This window comes from Equus asinus, chromosome 14 (assembly GCF_041296235.1).
Source record: "Equus asinus isolate D_3611 breed Donkey chromosome 14, EquAss-T2T_v2, whole genome shotgun sequence".
NCBI classification, from domain to species: domain Eukaryota; kingdom Metazoa; phylum Chordata; class Mammalia; order Perissodactyla; family Equidae; genus Equus; species Equus asinus.
This window is the reverse complement of record NC_091803.1, coordinates 1,837,349-1,854,798: the sequence shown is the minus strand read 5'-3', so window position 1 is coordinate 1,854,798 and position 17,450 is coordinate 1,837,349. Positions and strand designations below refer to the sequence as shown.

At 59.2% G+C, this 17,450-nt stretch overlaps 1 protein-coding gene across 11 annotated transcripts in view; it reads left to right on the top strand.

Moving 5' to 3' along the window:
- Positions 1–16,713, top strand: part of SNX8 (sorting nexin 8) — a 67,248-nt gene extending 50,535 nt beyond the window's left edge. For 7 of the 11 annotated variants that reach the window (XM_070484087.1, XM_070484086.1, XM_070484089.1 and 4 more), the window contains 9 exons: positions 2,464–2,581; positions 4,272–4,393; positions 6,234–6,314; positions 7,646–7,806; positions 8,451–8,583; positions 12,294–12,362; positions 13,385–13,534; positions 13,933–14,082; positions 16,551–16,713. In XM_070484087.1, coding sequence (XP_070340188.1) covers positions 2,464–2,581; positions 4,272–4,393; positions 6,234–6,314; positions 7,646–7,806; positions 8,451–8,583; positions 12,294–12,362; positions 13,385–13,534; positions 13,933–14,082; positions 16,551–16,661 — 1,095 coding nt within the window. In that variant the 3' untranslated portion in view covers positions 16,662–16,713. The remainder of the gene's footprint in view (positions 1–2,463; positions 2,582–4,271; positions 4,394–6,233; positions 6,315–7,645; positions 7,807–8,450; positions 8,584–12,293; positions 12,363–13,384; positions 13,535–13,932; positions 14,083–16,550) is intronic. The other 4 variants (XM_070484083.1, XM_070484085.1, XM_070484082.1 and 1 more) reach the window with 1 other exon arrangement.
- The last annotated feature ends 737 nt before the right edge of the window (positions 16,714–17,450 follow it).

Genomic DNA, 17,450 nt, shown 5'->3' with positions numbered 1-17,450 from the left:
CTGGGCGCGCTGTCCGGGAGAGGGGCCGGTCTGGGGCAGCAGTGGTATGAGGGGAGAAGGGCCGGAGGGAGACAGACAGTCAGTGTGCCCGGCTCAAAGGTAGGACCCCGAACTGGATGGCGGGGAGCCACGCTGCCCAGCAGGCTTTCCACAGTGTGTGCGTCCCTGCGTCTTGCTCTGCTCAGCCCTGCCCTTGGCGCAGCCCGCCCTCTCCAGCCCTGTGCTCTGGGACGCTGCTGCCCGGGGAGCTCACACAGGTGGTCTGCAGAGTGCAAACCCCGGACACGGGCCAGCCAGGGGGTGGTTTCGCAATATCGGGATATCCCCGAGGATTGGAATGTGGATCCCATAGAATAATGGACTCTGAATCCCCTTTAATAATGCTCTTCCCTGTTAGGGGCACCCCGATGCCCGAGGTGATCAGATGCCAGATGCCTGGTGCAGGGTCGGCCTGTGCCCGCGTAGAGCCCTGTGGCATCAGCAGCATTGACCTTTCTGTCCTTTTGTCCATCATCTTTCTGTATCTTGGTTCAGTTAGAATAAACTTTGATGGGAGTTTTTATTCTTTATCCTGGGGATTAAGTAATTGATGAACCAAGAACATCCCTGGGCTGTGTTTGTGGGGGCTTCTCCAGGTCGGAGTGGGGGCCCCTGCCAGTGTGGGAGCCGTTCCGGTTACGTGCTCACGGCCAGGGCTGTGGTTGGAAAAGTCTCCTAGTTGTCACCCCAGGTCAAAAGAGTTCACGGGCGGTCCCCCATCAGGCTGTTGGCTGTGTCCTGTGAGACTCCGGAATCACAGGGTAGTTGTTTCATTGTGTTTTAAAGCCGCAGTGACAAAAGCCTGCGACACTTGTCAGTGCCGCTCCCAAGGGAGGAAGGCAGAGGTCAGCGAGGGGAGGCCCTTCCTGGGGTTGTTGCAAGGACGGCGTGGCTGTCTGTCCCCGCCGTGGGTCTCGGCCTTGTCGGCTGCTTTCGGCGGTGGTGAGAACCAGCCATGGTGCTGGAGGCACCACCTCGCCTTCTGGGGCCTCATCCCGGAGTCAGGTGGCTCCGAGCATTAGAGAAGCTGCTCTTCCAGCGCACCAGCAGCCGGCCTTGTTTTCCGTCTGGTTACACTGCTTGTTTCTTAAGTAAACTGATTGCCTCATAGTGAGCGTTTTTATAAGGAGGTAATTTTGCCTGGTTACCTCCTGAAATGTGTGTGAAGGGTTCAGCCTGTGAAGGTTCGCACAGTGGGGCAAGCCTTCTGGGCCACGGGTGTTCTCTGGGTGTGCACCCTGCTCACCGTCCTTGCTGGAGTCTGGAGGAAGTACAAACGTGGCGTGAAGCCTAGGGTCACCTAGAAGAGAGGTGGACACGTCTGACTTCATAGCTTTTCTTCATATAGCGCATTTAACTCTTCTATAGACTTTTTTTGGGGAGTAGTTTCAGGTTCTCAGCAACACTGAGCAAAGGAACTGAGGCTTCCCACGTGCTGCCTACCCCTACGCAGGCACAGCCTCCCCCACTGTCAGCACCCCGCACCCGATGGTGCATTTGTCAGGACCGAGGAGCCCACGTGGACACGTTATAATCACTGGAAGGCCACGGTCTCCGCTGGGTTCCCTCTTGGTGTTGCATGGTCCATGGGTTTGGACAAATGTACAGTGACGTGTGTCACCATTATGGTCTCACACAGAGCAGTTTCACTGCCCTACAGACCCCCTGTGTTGGCTGCTCATCCCTCCCTCCCACAAGCCCTGATCTTTTACGGTGTCATAGTTGTCCCTTTTCCAGGGTGTCGTAGGGTTGGAACCACACATAAGTAGCTGTCTCAGGTCGGCTTCTTCCCCTCAGCGATCTCATTAGTAATCCGTGTAGCGCATTGAACTTCAAGGGGAGCGTCCATGCGCATTTCTTGTGTGACTCTCATCTGGACCCAGGTGAGGGTGCTCCTGAGTAGGATGCTGACCTGGTGGAGGCTGCAGGTTTGTCACCGTGGGGTACAGGGTGGCATTGGTGGGCAGTCTGGTTGAGTCCTGTGTCTGCTCTGTGTCCGTCTCCCTGTCCAGCGTTCGCTCTGCTTGTGGACTGCTGGGCCTGTGTCAGGAGGCAGCGGGCCGCGTGTCGGCGTTACTGGAAGGTGCACGCGGAGGACATCCCCTAAGATGGAGTAAAGGATGCCTCCTCCTTCCGTGCTACCTTTTGAGGGTGGGATGGATGCCCAGCTTAGCAGCGGAAATCGGTCTTTCAGAAGATCGGAAGAATAGTTAAAAACGAAATTAGAGCTACGCAGCGCTTAGCGGCCGTGTTACCGAATGTTAAGGAAGCACGGCATTTCTCCTGGTCAAGGTCTGCTGAGAAGAGGTGAGCAGTTCAGTCGCGTTATCTCTGTGGGTTCTGTTTCGTGGCAGGGAGAGAAGTTAAGGGAAATAGCGAGGCGTGTGTCCGATGTGGGATCTGAGCGCGGCCCTGTCCTTGCAGCGCTTCCAGTCCTCCGTGTACAGACGGTACAACGACTTCGTCGTCTTCCACGAGATGCTGCTGCACAAGTTCCCCTACCGCATGGTGCCTGCCCTGCCGCCCAAGAGGATGCTGGGAGGTAAAGCCGGTTTGCGGCAGAGGGGCACCGAGGCCTGGCTGGGTGATGGACGCCACTCTCTGCTCCCGGTGGGGGGTGCCGTCTGCCGCGCAGGCTGGGATGGCGGTAGGGCTGCAGCGCAGCACCAGCCTCTCGGTACTCTCGGGTCGCTGCTGCCTGCGGCTGAGGCCCCAGGTCTGGCCTGCGGAGGGGGACGTCACCTGGTGCCCTTGGCCTACATGAGCCTTCTGCTCGGTGACTGACACGTAGGGAGGTGCCCTGCTCTGCAAGGGAGAGCGTGCGGACCCCAATTCTCCTTCCAGAGGGCAGTGGCCAGGACGTGCCAGGGCTCCTGGGTGGGGGGCCAGGAGCGCTGTGGGTTTTGCCCGCTCGTGCACAGTGGTGCGAACTAAGCCGCGGGTGCCACCACAGAACTAGCTGGTCCCCTGGAGGAGAGCAGAGTAAATGTAAGGTAGGCGATCTCATCTGCATCTTAAAGGAGATAAAAAAAGACAGCACAGAAGCAGCTGCCTCATTTTCATTGCGTCACCTGCAGTTACCTGGGGCCAGGTGAGAGGTCACAGGTAGCTCAGGCCCCTTGGACTGGCCTGTGTCTCCCAGTTCCAGAGCGCAGGGGGATGGCGGTGCCTTCTCTGGGGTCTCACCGATCCTCCCACAGCCCTTTTCTCAAATTCTGAATAAAACTCCATGAGAAGGCGAGTGCCCAAAGCCGACTGGTTGGTTTTCTGCCATTTTCCCAGTGATCCTACAGTAACTGTGCTCGAATGGGGAGATAGCTTGAGGTTTAATACAGTGGGCCAGTTTTCAGCATTCTCACATCTCTTAACGTTGCACATCAGCACTCTTGCCTCCCCCTGGTCCGGGACCAGCTCAGCATCTGATGATGTTGTTTTTCTCCCCCCTCCCTGCCCCGTCCCTCTGCCCCGGAGGGAGGGGGAGGATGCCAAGGGTGGTGAGAGTGAGAGCACAAGTGCGTTGGGAGTCAGGGGAGGGCTCACCACGCTTCCCAGGCCATTCAGCGCGGTTACTGTCGGGGCCCTGGAAACACGCACCCGGAGGCATGGTGCTGTGGTTCAGCGGGTGTGAAAGAAAGCATGGCCTTCTGGAAGGGTTGCTGTGGCCTTGAGTGGGGAGGGAACCTCATCCTGCTGTACTTTTCAGGGTCTTAAAAATATTTTAAATACTACTTCTATTTGTGGTCAGATTTAAGTCCCCTTAATTCATCAATTTCCACTTTTACTTTTTTTCCCCCTGAAGAGAAAAGGTGTAACCTGAATGAAAGCAATTAATGACTGGATCCATTACAGAGTTACAAGTGATGTCCACAGGGAAACGGGGTTGAATTAATGCACGAGTGTAGTAAAACCCACTTGTTCATAGAGAGAAGTTCCAGAAGGGATTATAGGAGACGTCTTTAATTTAGATGATCGAAGGGGGGAGGTCTGATACCACTGATTGAGATGAAGGGGACCTGTGGTTTTTCTGCGCCTGAGTGTTTGTGGGGGGCAGGGCGGGGGGCGGGGGCTCTGTGACTCCCTGTCCAGGCCCCTCGCTGGCTGTGTGGCACGCTCCGGGCTCCTCTCCTGAGACGCTCTGACGACCCTGGGTGTGAGCTGAGCCAGAGAGTGCGGTCACCCCGGGAGAGGGTCATGCCCGGGCCCTGCTTGGTGACACCGTGTCCTGTCTTCAGCTGACAGGGAGTTCATCGAGGCCCGGAGGCGGGCACTGAAGCGCTTCATCAACCTAGTGGCCCGGCACCCCCCCTTCTCCGAGGACGTGGTCCTCAAGTTGTTCCTGTCCTTCAGCGGTCCTGTGAGTACATTTGGGGCTGCGCGCACGCGGTTCGCATGGCGGGTCCTGCTGTTCCTGCGCTCTTGATTCATTCTTAAGGTTGCTTTTGTGCTCTTGCTCTCCCCTGGCCTCATTTCCCCCGACTGGGCGCCCTGACGGACTCTGCTGCACACCTGACCGCCGTAGACAGGATTTATTTCCTTCCCGCATAGCGGGTTGAGTGTAACTTTAGAGGCGTCCCTGGCTTTGACTTTGCAGGATTCGGGGCGTCCACGTGGAGGTGCTGGGCTCTCGGGGCGGTCTCTGGGGGACTTGAGCCTGGTACACAGGAGGCTGTATGGTTTGAGGGTTTACGGCCGTGCTGGAGACTCCAGATGCACATAAGTGTTTACTTAAAATAACGGCCATGTGGACTAAGGACCAGAGGAGGAGCCGAGCCTCCGCCCCAGCCGCATAGGGGAGGCTGCGTTCTGGAAGTCATCTCTGCGCGTCCAGCGACCCCAGCTAGAAAGCAGAGCGGCAGTTTCCTCTCCGCCCTGCTGCTGCGCAGCCTCGATGGGTCAGGACGCCGAGGCAGAGCCCTTGTCGCCGGCCGAGGAGGAAGACTGCCTGGCAGGCCGCCTGGCCCCCGGCCTCCACTCTTCCTTCCCGTGGGAGGAGAGGTTTGCCCGAGGGGCCTTCTCACGGTGGCAGGGAGGGCGGGCTCCAACGAGGACGCTTGCTGGTGGAGGGCGTGTGTCCCCATCTCTGCTGTTGGAGGGAGCCCTTCTTGAGCAGGGACTGGGGGGCTGAGCACCTGCCCTCATTGCTGCTGCGGAAAGATGCGGGACTCGAGCAGCCGAGGCGGGGACAGTGCCAGCTGCCTCCGTGTCTCGCTTCCTAGTGGCAGAAGGGGCCTCTGACCCCCAGGGAAGGCTGGGGGTTTTCTCTCCGTGATGCCCCAGGGTACCCATTGTCACTGTCCCTCGTGGCGGAGCCATGCCAGACTTCAGTGAATGCTTGCTATGACCTTCTGCCCTTGAGCTGGGAGCAGGGGTCTTTTGAACCCCCGGGGTGGACAGGTTCCTTTAGAACAGGGGTCTTTAGTGCCAGAAGAGGAATGTGGTGGGACAAGGGAGCTACACGCGGCTCAGGACACAGCAAGGGGAGGCAGGAGGGTGTGGTCGGGCACAGAGCCCACGCTGCCCCTGCTCTGGGGGTGTTAGCTCTGCTGACCTCTGCCTTTACACAGATGGGGTGTCCCCGGAAACTCCTGACTCCATTTTCTCTTTTGGTAAAATGAGAAAACTGGGACAGATGATTATTAAAGCATGGCTGCATTTTAGAATTCCTCCACCCGTCCACACACGGCTGCACGTGAGCATCTCTGCCCGTGTGTCCCCTGGCCTTGGTGCGCCTTATCGTATGGCATGGCTTTGCTGGGGGCCTGTTTTTGGAAGGCAGGCTTCGGTGCCAGGGCTTGGGCCCTGACGGTCGCCCGTCAGCTCTCCCGGGGTTCTGGGGGCCCGGTCCTTGAGTCGATTCACAGGAAGGAGGAGACCTCAGCTTCCGGCTCTGGGGATCTAGTGACTGGTCTGTGGGCGGAGTGAGTGTTTTCTGGAGGGAGACCTCTGCTCCAGAGCTGCTGGCTTTGCAGTCCTCTTACCAAGTCAGGCTCCCCTGTCCTTGGAGGACCACCTAAGGTTGAAGGTCGATGGAAAAAAAACCACAGAGGAGACAGTGAAGAGGTTTGGGAATACTTACATAAGGGCAACAGTGCAAATGTTTCTCTTGGGGAAGGACCGCCTTTTAGCGACTTCCCTGGGCTCACCGCCTCCTGGGCGGCCGTCGAGGGTGAGCTTGTGTCTGTTTCCTCTTGCAGGACGTGCAGAACAAGTTAAAGGAGTCGGCACAGCTGGTGGGAGATGAGTTCATGAATTGCAAGCTGGCTACTCGTGCCAAGGTATTTTCCTCACTTTGGTGGTGACTTCTCTGAGCCGGAGCGATGGCAGTTTTAACAAGTGCTAATGCTTATTTGCCTCCACCGTGTGCCAGCGATCATGCTGAGATGCATGGCCTGTTTTTCTCATTCAACCCTCCCTTCAGCTGCTCTGAAACATAGTGGGTGTCACACCCTTGTCACAGGGGAGGAAACAGGCTCGGAGAGGCTGCCGTTTGCCGAGGTCCCATCCTTCTAAGAAGCAGAGCCCGGATGGACTGGGCACTGTCTGACCCAGGGCCCGCCAGGCTCTTGCACCGTGTCCCGAGGTGTGTGCGATGCAGGTGGACATACGCTCGGTCCCCAGCTTTTCAGATTTCACAGGATTGATTGTTGCATTGGTTTGTTTTTTTTTTCCCCCGCTGAGGAAGATTTGCCCTGAGCTGACACCTGTGTCATTCTTCCTCTGTTTTTGAGTATGTGGGCCCTTGAAGCAGACCACGCCTAACTTGCTACTAGGCCACCGGGGCTGGCCCTGCACTGGTTTGTTTTAGAATTTAGTTAATCTGCTCTTTTTCTAAGAAAGAGGAAGGTAGCTATTTCGTAGTTTTTTTTTCTTTCTTTAACTGCTTCTCTACAAAAATGCAGACTCTTTTAGCTTCATTTTATTCCCTAAGCTTTCTGCTTTCTAATTTTTTTTAAAGATTTTTTTATTTTTTTTCCTTTTTCTCCCCAAAGCCCCCCGGTACACAGTTGTATATTCTTCGTTGTGGGTCCTTCTAGTTGTGGCATGTGGGACGCTGCCTCAGTGTGGTTTGATGAGCAGTGCCATGTCCGCACCCAGGATCAGAACCAACGAAACACTGGGCCGCCTGCAGCGGAGCGCGCGAACTTAACCACTCGGCCACGGGGCCAGCCCCTCTGTTTTCTAATATTAATAGGTAGTTAATGTTAGAGCTGATAGAAAGCTGTTCTTGGGAACAAGGAGTACGGGAGGCCTTCTCCTCACGTGGAGAATCAGCACTTTACATTCATCATTTTGGGCTTGAAGATTATCGTTTGAGTGTTTCTTGACACGACCTCCAGTTTGATCCAATTTCAGTGGACATTAGAGACAGAACCTCCCGGGAGCCTTAGCGCTGGTGGTGTACTGTGATTAGACGGGGAGGGCGGTCCCCTGCAGGCGCTGGGGAAGAGGAGTGGGCCACAGCTGGCCTCTGCGTGACCCGGGCTTGGGAGTCCGGGCTCACTGGGCGGCTGCGTCGGATGGAGTTGCTTCATCTCCTGTCGGCCACCCCTTCTGAAAGGCGTCTCCTGTCTGGTAGTCCACGGCCCCTCTCTGCTTGCCCTGCCAGGACTTCCTCCCGGCCGACATCCAGACGCAGTTCGCCATCAGCCGGGAGCTCATCCGCAACATCTACAACAGCTTTTACAAGCTGCGTGACCGGGCTGAGCGCATCGCGTCGCGGGCCATCGACAACGCTGCTGACCTGCTCATATTCGGGAAGGAGCTGAGGCAGGTGACCCTGTCAGGCTCTGCCGGGGGTGGGTGCCGGGGGTTTTGTAGATTTCGGTGGCAGACTTGGAGGAGGAGGTGCATTTACCTTGATAACCCTCCTTCCGACCCGGTTCACTCCAAAAGGGGAAGGAGAGGGTGGGGGAAGTGGGAGAGCATATTTCGAAGAAAAAAGGTGGAGAATTTAGGCAGAGAAATGTGAATTCCCAAACACGTGAGTGCTCGCCAGTTCCTCAGGGTATTTTGCCCGTTGTTGAGATTAGACTTTAAAGAAGGTGCGTCTGACTTCGTAAAGGGCGCCGTGGGCTGCGGATGCCTCCTCCAGCCCGGGTGCAGGACCTTCCTTGGGCCAGGGCTCTGCCCCTCAGCCGCCTCTGGAACCGCCCCCCCAGACCTGCCCCTGCACACATGTCGCCAGGGGTCTTGTTGAAGAGTTGGTTGAGCAGGTCTGGGGGGGTGGGGGGGCACGGACCCTGCCTTTCTGTCAGCCTCCCAGCTTCCCCATGGACCACTCTGAGTGGCGAGGGTCTCGCTGGGGAGACGTGTGCAGGTGGCCCTGGGATGACGTGGCGTGCAGGCAGAGGGCGGGGCTGGGCGGGACTGCCCTGCAGCTTCGAGGCCTCGAGTGTCTCCTTTTCCCTCAGTGCTCTAGGGTCTGACACGACCCCGCTGCCCTCCTGGGCCACCCTCAACAGTAGCGCATGGAGCTTCCTCAAGCAGGCGCTGAAGGGCCTGTCCGTTGAATTCGCGCTGCTCGCCGACAAGGCCGCTCAGCAGGTGAGTGGCCCTTCCCCGAGTCTGGCCCCCGGGAAGGTGGACTTCAAAGTGCTGAGTCTGGAGCGAGCAGACAGCTGTTCTCGGGTCGGAACTGCACGCCCCCATCCGTTCCGGCTGGCTCCCTGTGTGCCACTCATGCTCTTAAGAGGGTTGCTGATGACAAAAGCAGATTGGGTTCTGGTCTCTTGAGAGTTGACTGTGCTGAGATTAGAAGATAGAATCCGCCATTGAAGATGCAATCTTGGACTTCCCAGGATATTTCTGGTGGCCCAGGTAGTTCCCGTTTTGCTGTCCCAGTATTTGGCCACTTGATAACTCGTCAGAACAATGACTAAGCTCCCAGTACCCCGGGAGACCCCCTCCTGTCACACCAGGTACCCTGTTGACCCCGGGAGGTGCTTCTGCTATACGAGCAGCTGCTCTTTCTAGAGCTCCGCACAGACTCTGCTCGTCGTTGGGGATTGATTTGAAGATACGGTGTTTCCCGTCTGACGGGGGAGGCGTCCACTGGGGGCTCTCACGCTAGGACACTGTTACATAATTCTGAGGGCAAGGGTTTGCCGCCCAGTTCCTGGGGAAGTGGTCTTCAGGCTGCCAGTGGATGGTTTTAAATAAGTTAAAACGATGCAGTTGTGAAAGCCTTGCACCTGTCTCAGACTTGAAGCTCCTTGGCAGTAAGTCGGATCTGCGACTGTCGAATTGGGGTGGGGGGGGGTGGTTCCAGGCTTGAGGCGGGCGCTCAGGTGCCGGGACGCCTCTCAGTGCTGGAGGGCCTGTGATCTCATTGCTGCTGCGGAAAGTCCTGGGGTTTCTTCCTCTGTGGTCCCGGCCTGCGTTCCCTTTAGAAACTGAGCGTTGGGCGGCGTGGGCGTCCCCGGGCTGGCGCTGGGCCCCATCCCTCCCAGGACTGAGAGGTGCCCACGTTTCCACGGCAGGAGGACCAAGCACGTAGCGTGGGAGGTTTGGCCGGACAGAGAGGGGGCGAGCTCGGCAGCCTGCTCTGCGCTCAGCCAGGGCCCTGTGCTAGGACCTTGCTCAGGCTCCTTTGGTCCCTGGGCCCCTTCCCTGTCGACGAAGCACAAGGCGGGTGGGCAGATCATTCAAAACCTCTTCTTAGCCCGCTGAACGTTTACTCAGAGCTCAGTCCGTGAAACATAAAAGTGAAGCTACTCTGGTCACGGGGACCTCGGCCCTTGGCCCACGGAGCCCCCTCTCCAACAGGTAGCCTCCTGGGGGGGCAGGAAGCCCCGGGGTGTGCAGAGCGCAGGACGGGAGATTCCCAGTCTGTTCTGATTCCGATTTGGATGCTTTGCGTCCGCCTTGGAGAGAGAGGGAGAGCGGGCAGGCTGCTGACGGGTCTGTTTGTGGCTGAAGTTCCTCCCTACGCCGAGATCTTCTGATATCTCATGAATGCTGCTTTGAAATTTAATGTCTGAGAGGGGCCGTTTCCCAAATATTCCTCACTGTCCTTAGTGGTTTTCACGTTGGGGTGAAATTAATACAGTTTTGACATGAAGCTGGATCAGACAGACGACTTGTGAGGACTTCTGTCCAGCACGGCGAGTTCGTTTCACTCTCGCTGCGCAGGTGAAGACGTCTGAGGGCCGTTTTTATGAATCCTGGTTTTATTCTCCCCAGACCTGTAGGAGACCGAGATAACTCTGTCCCAGCAAGACAAGTGAGACTCGAAGTAGGCTGTTGATGCTGTGGTGGCAGGATGTGTGCGTTGGTAAAGGCACACGTGTTGGTGGTTCAGGGCGGTGTGTGGCATCAGACCAGAAACAGGACTTGGTGGCAGATGACACGAGCAGGAAGGACCTGAGTCGCCCCTGCTACTAGGCCAGAGGAGGACCCTCCATCCTCCCACGCCCTCTGCCTAGTAAGGAGGGATCAGGGCGCCTGTCGCCATTTGGCCTTTTCCTCTCTGAGTTTTAAAAACCTGCAACATGCCTGTTATTTTCCTGTAAACTTACTGGCCAGAATCTCGGCCGCGAGTGTGAAATTGAGTGGCCTGGAACCTCTGAGCTCAGCGGGCCTGAGAGTCCCAGGGTTCTGATCTGAGCTGGTGCCAGAGCCTGGGTGGGAGCCCCCTGCTCCCAGCCTCATGCTTGTATCCCCATCCAACGCATCCTTCTCTTCATTGCTTCTGCCTGTACCCTTCCTGCACCAAGTCTGATGTGCAGTTTATGGGATGACCTTTTCACTCTGCCACAGCTGGAGATCTAGAGGTCATAGAAGGGGCTTGGTTTGCCCAAAGAGCTGGTATTGAACCTGGGAGAGTTGCTCAGTAAACACCTTGGAGAGGTGCTCAGCAAACCCTTGGGAGAGGTGCTTGGCAAACGCCTAGGAGAGGTGCTCAGCAAACACTGGGTGAAGTGCTTGGTGAACACCTAGGAGAGGTGCTCAGCAAACACTTGGGAGAGGTGCCTGGCAGACGCCTGGGAGAGGTGGTTGGCAGACACCTGGGTGAAGTGCTTGGTGAACACTGGAAGAGGCGCTCGGTGAATGTTGGTGGCTGAGGGACATGAGCTGTGCCAGAGCCCTTCAGGGCCCACAGCCGTGACCGCAGCCTTAGCAGGGATGTTCCCAGGAAACCACCTCAGAGCTGAGTGTGTCGTTGTGGTGACTGAGGGAGGGGTGGGGGCCGCGCAGGCCTGTGCCTGCCGGTTCCTGGAGCAGGAAGTGGAGAGACCACCAGCTTCTTCCTGTGGCCTTCCCTCGGGCACTCGCCGTCTGCTGAGTGGATGCTCGCTGGCTCCCCGAGGCCGCCTGAGCCCAGGGTTTTGGCGTGGACTCTTCCTGCCCGGGAGTGGCTCTGAGCATCGGTGCTGGTCGGGCCGTGTGCACGATGGCTTGTCTGCGCGTCCTTCCCCATGCTCCTGCTGCTGGGAGCACACGTGGCGGGCCTGGGGCAGTCTGGATCATATTTGTGTCCCTAGGATGCGGTGGTGACTTCACCCCCTCTGTTGTCACCAGGACACCCCATTCTGCTAACAGGGCCGCCCTCCGTGCCACTGTGGCCTCTGTGGTTTGGGAGAGGAGCTGTGGCACCACGCAGCTGTGGGCTTGTCTCCGTCATTGTCACCTCTGTGCAGGATCCAGCAGAGAGTGTGCATCTGGCCCACCCTGCACCTGTGCTCTGTGCCCTTTCTCCTCTTCCGCATCGGCCTGGGCACAGAGGGGTCTTTGTTCTCTTATCTTACCTTGCTCTCCCAGGTGTGGTCCTGCAGCTGCGGACTCTGTCCGCTCGCCCCTCCCCGCCTGTGCTCCTTTCCTCTTTTGTTAAGCTCCCCCTTCCTTCCCAGCCACATCCCTCCTGTTTGTTTCCTTTTCAACACCGCTCACAGCTTCGAATAGAAGCTTGAGGTTTCTGGGGTGCTGGCGGAGCCGCGGAGAGGGTGTTTGAGGCCCCTGGCGCTCCCGGTGTATGTCGGGGAGGCTGTTGGCTTTGGGACCCCGGGAGGACACGGGGTGCTGAACGGCGAGCACGCCTGGGCAGGCGGCCTTGGGACCCGAGGCCTGATCCTCGTCGGGCTGCTGGGTGCAGGTGCTGTGCCTCGTGTTTGGGGGGCTGTCGTGGGGAAGGGGCTCTTCCGTGGAGCTGGCTGGTGGTTCCAGGGGCAGAGCCCGCCCAGGCCTGTGCATGGGCCTGCGCTCCCCGGCTGGGTCTCGGGGTGCTGCTCGGCGTGCTAACCCCCCTCGTTTTCCAGGGCAAACAGGAAGAGAATGATGTGGTGGAGAAGTTGAACCTCTTCCTGGATCTGCTGCAGTCCTATAAAGTGAGTCTGGGCTGCTCCCTGGGCGGGGACAGAGCTTCTGAGAAGGATCCTGTGATCTTTCAGGGTGTAACTCTGGGGGATGGAAAAAACGTGGAGAAGCCAGAGTTGCAGAGGGAAGATGGGCCTTATGCTGACTCTCTGATGTTATTTCTCCTCGATGGGCTCTGCGGAGTCTCTGGGCTGTGGTCCCAGCAGGAGTGCAGACAGGCCTCGGGCTTCCCCCGATCTGAGAATGGGGGGTGTGTGTGTGTGTGTGTGTCAGCTCTCTATAACTATGTGAGGGGCTGGCCTGGCAGAGAAAGAGATGGCCTCTTTGGAGTATCAGTGACCGAATGGATGGCCTGTGAAACCAGACAATCCTTTGTGCTGAGCTCAAGGAGAGAGCTGGCCTGGTGACTTGGGGAATGTTCCAGAAGGGATTTCTCTGTTGAGTGGGATGGTAGCCCAGTGGCCTTGAAAGTCCCAGCCCTGTGGTCCTGCGGCTAGTATTTCCCACTAGATTCCTGACGGGGGTTCTTTTAGGGCCCCAGGGAAATGCCCGTGCATCTTCCTTTTGGAGGCCGCCTGGTCTTCTTGCTGCTGGGGGACACTGGCTGTCTGGACGCTGTGGTCCAGGCCTGGCCCAGCGCCCAGACTGCACGGTTCCCTCCAAGCAGGGCCTGTTGACGTGGGTTTTCTTGTGGTGCTGATTGGCACTGCGACCCCCTCCTGGGTTGCCCCTGGGCCGGCACCCCTGAACTGCTGTTCCGTGAACGCTTTCTGAGCGTGGGGCGCGTGGGGCACGTGGGGCACGTGGGGCACGTGTGACCCAGTTCTGAAGGGGAAAGCCATGCTTGGAGAAGGCTGCTGACGCGGACGGGGACAGTGCTGCCTTGAGGCCGTGTGCTGGGAGCCCCTGTGCTATCTGTCTCCCAGCCTCCTCCCGGCTCTCCCCTTTCGTGCTTACTCCTGCCAGGCGGGAGGGGGCTCTAGCATCCTTGTGGGCTCTGGGTCCCTTCTGGCTGACGCCTCCCCCCCGCCAGGACCTGTGTGCGCGGCACGAGAAGGGCCTGCTGCACAAGCCCCAGCGGGCCCTGCACTCCTACAGCCTGATGAAGAGGCCGGCGTCGGGCACCGCCGGGCAGACCCGCGAGCCTGAGTCCGTGCAGCAGCTGGAGTCGCGCATCCTGGAGGTAGTGCTGGTGTGCGGGCGGGGGCCGACCTCCTGGGGAGCCTTCCACACCTGGCTGGGCTGGGCCCTGGAGCCGTGCTTCCGGAGAGTCCTTGGTTGGCTTGATGAGATTCTGGGATGTCGATGCCCGTGTGCTGGTGTCACAGGCGTGTGGGGGTGTCGCAGGGGTGGGGAAGCCGCCCCCAGGTGCCCAGAGTGATGCGTGGTCCTCTCTCTTCCCTCGGCACCTTCTGGACCCGGTTGTGATGTGTGGCTTGGCCTTTGCCTTGGGAGTTACACAGAGGCGGGGCTCCGGGCCTGGGCTCAGGAGGACGGCAGTGTGTCGGCCGGGATGCCCCCCCGCCCCCACTGCCCCGCCGTCCGCTGGGCCAGGTGCGAGGGGAGGCGCTTTCTCTGCAGCAGGAGAACGCGATTCAGACGATGGAGCTTCGGAACTACTTCTCGCTGTACTGCCTGCACCAGGAGACGCAGCTGGTCCATGTCTACCTGCCCCTCACCTCCCACATCCTCGGGGCCTTCGTCAACTCGCAGATCCAGGGGCACAAGGAGGTGGGTCTCGCCTGCGCAGACCCTGTCTCGGCCAGCACCTTTCTTTCTGCAGCCGCCCCTCCTGCGAATCTGGCACCCTTTGCCGCCGACCTTGAAGAATTGCGTGGGAGAGTTGGTGGGGTTGGGGCAAGCGCGGGACCTTGACACTTTGCTCTTGTCCGAATCTCCTAGTCGCATGTTGTCCTCGTGATTCTGGCGGGGGGGGGGAGGGCGGGCTGTGTGTGGTGGGAGGAGCAGAGCGAGACTAAAGGAAGAGTTTCTCCTGTTCTGGAGGAATTGCAGAAGGCGGAGGTAAAGCACGTAGGATCCCTAGGAACTGACAGGCGTGGAGCAGACAGCAGGGAACCCGTGTGAGGAGTTCGGGAGTACCGGAGACAGGATATTTTCCTGGAAACCCCTGGTCAGCTTCCTCCAGATGGTGGCTCCCGAGCCTTTGAGGAGAAACGCTGTGGTTGCCCCGAGACTGCAAGCTGCGGCAGCCCTTGCCTGGCCAGAGTTGCCTGAGCCGTATAACTCCAGCTTATGTGTGTGGCTCTTTGCTCACCCTTCTCAAACAGGGACACGTGTGCCCATCTCACAACAGCCTAGAATGCCGGGGGTCTGGCGGGGGCTGAAGAAGCACTTGAGAAGCGATCCTTGTCCAGTTCCGCGTTTGCTGGCTCTGTGTCGCTCCTGCACCCTCCCGTTTTCTGATACTGTCTGTCCCGGGTTCTTTCGCTGCCTCGTTAGCCCTGGGGTGCATCTGCCGGTGGCCGCCTCCAGCTCCTTGATACACCAAGTGGGGCGCAGGCTCAGAACTTCTCCATCCCAGCTCTGTGACTGTTATGAGCTCTTCCGGCCTTGGTTGGGTCATTTAACCTCTGTGGCCCAGTTTCCCGGTCAGAAAAATGGCATAAATAAAATCTCCCCACCTTCCAAGACTGGCCTGGGAGATCGGTGGGTAAGGGACCACAGGTAGCCGCTCCGTGCCCGGCTCTGTGGTTGTGAGGGTACACAGCAGGACTACAGACGTCCCTGTCACCAGGGACTACCAGATCCTGGCCGGTCGGCCAGTCAGAGGGAGGGCTTCTCACGCCCTGATGGAGGCCTGTGCAGAGCCCAGGGGTGGGGGGTACAGTCCAGGGTGCTGGCAGTTCTGCGTGGAGGGACTTCTTGTGAGTAGTGCGTAGGATTGACTCGGATCCATAGTTCAGAGAGGACATTGGCAGCGGCTTAGAGGATGGGACAGAGGCTGGAGACTCTCAGTCCAGTCTGGGGCCATTGTGACTGACCAGGTCACTGGCCAGGCCAGACCGTGGTCTAGAAACAGTTGTGCCAGAACCATCTGGAGTGTTTGCTCAGCATGTGGATATGGGACACAGGTCCCACCTCAGACCCACAAACTCAGGATCCCTGGGGGCCAGGACTCGGAATCTGTGCTTTTAGCAGGGACACCGGGTGACTCTGAGATGAGAGGTCCCTAGGGGACGCTGGGTGAGCCTGGAATGAGAGGTCCCTAGGAGGCGCTGGGTGAGCCTGGGATGAGAGGTCCCTAGGGGACACCGGTTGAGCCTGGGATGAGAGGTCCCTAGGGGACACCGGTTGAGCCTGGGATGAGAGGTCCCTAGGGGACGCCGGGTGAGCCTGGGATGAGAGGTCCCTAGGGGACACCGATTGAGCCTGGGATGAGAGGTCCCTAGGGGACACCGGTTGAGCCTGGGATGAGAGGTCCCTAGGGGACGCTGGGTAAGTCTGGGATGAGAGGTCCCTAGGGGACGCTGGGTGAGTCTGGGATGAGAGATCCCTAGGGGACTCTGGGTGAGCCTGTGTTCCACCTGGGTCAGGCCTTGTGACCCCGATCCTAGCTTTCTCTGTTGTAGTTGACCGGCTAGTCCCCAGTGTCACAGTGCCTAGACTATACTCGCTTCATCTGCACGTTCCCAGGGAGACACCCTGCTTTCCTGCTGTCACATGAGCCACTGTCAGCTTCCCTGCTGCGCGGGCTGTGGCGGCCGTTCCTCAGCCCGGACCCGGCGTGCTTGGTGAGCGCCGGCGGCTTGTCTTACTCCTCTCCTCCGTGTGCCGTTCGTTTTGTGTTTATTTGGTGGCCGTTGTGTTGGGGTGTGCCCTGCTGAGCCGGAAGGCCGGCCCTTGTCGAGCTGTTAGAGTGTGCTGGAAGTGACCCAGCAAGGTTTCTTAAAATGCCGCGTCGAGCAGTGCCCCTTGGGTGCTGAGCACAGGGGCGGAGGGGCTGGCCGGCCGTCACCTCTGGTTTGGGGAGCACTCCTTACTGGGCCTCGTCCGTGGAGGAAGGGGCCGCGATGCAGGGAAGGGCAGCTTAGGGGGTTGCGACACACGGGCCTGGTGGTGGCCGTGGCGGCCTGTCCCCTCCTGCCCTAGGATGGCTGTCCTGAGGCCCCTCGTTGGCGTGCGTTAGGGCGAGGGCCTGGCGCCGGCCTCTCACCCTGTCTTGCTCCCTCCTCCTGCAGATGAGCAAGGTGTGGAACGACCTGAAGCCCAAGCTGAGCTGCCTCTTCGCTGGACCGAACAGCACCCTGACGGCGCCAAGGTCCCCGCAGGATGGCGTGTCTCCTCACTAGAGCCAAGGACCGGGCCGCAGCTCCCAGCGCCTCACTAAAACTTCTTTCCAAACTTGTGTCCCCGTTTAATTCCCCAGACGGCGCTGCCCCACTCCCGGGGCCCCGGTGGCGCGCTGATGCCTCTGTAGCAGAAGAGCTGACGTCCGGGCCGGGTGGGGCCGGGCTCCCCTCCCCTCGTGGGGGCAGGGCCGGGCGCAGGCCCTGAGCCTCTGAGCGTCCGCGGAAGCCGAGCTGCTCCGGCCCCTCTGCCGCCTCCCTGCCCCCACCCCTGCGCCCGTCCGAGAAGTATTAAGATCCCCTGGGATGGTTTTCTCCCAACGCCCAGAGGGCAGTGCAGCAGGGAGGGTCCCAGCCAACAGGTGGTGTACAGGGAACCCCTATGTGCTCAGGCACTCGGGAGGGCTCTGGATTCCTGAGTGGGGAGGGAGGCTGAGACCCATGAGGGCAGGAGTCTCCTGCAGCCGGCCTGCCGCCGTTGGACCTGACAGGTGACTGGTCAGTGAGAGAGCAGATGGCCCGGGGCGCTGTGGGTGCACAGGAGCGGGCAGCGGGAATGGGGAGGGAAGGCAGTGACCTGTCTCCGGGGGATTGCTCCAGCGAGTGCCCTGGGGCCCCAGTCTGGGCCTGGCCTCCAGGGCCGAATGTCCCGCATGCTTGCACACGTGCACACACTGTGCCCATCGTGTGCCCGGTGCTCGGAACTGCTCTGTTCTCTTCTCTCACAGACACCCCCTTTTTGCAGACCATGAGCGTTGAGAGGAGGGGCGGGCGGGGGGTTCCAGCTGGGGC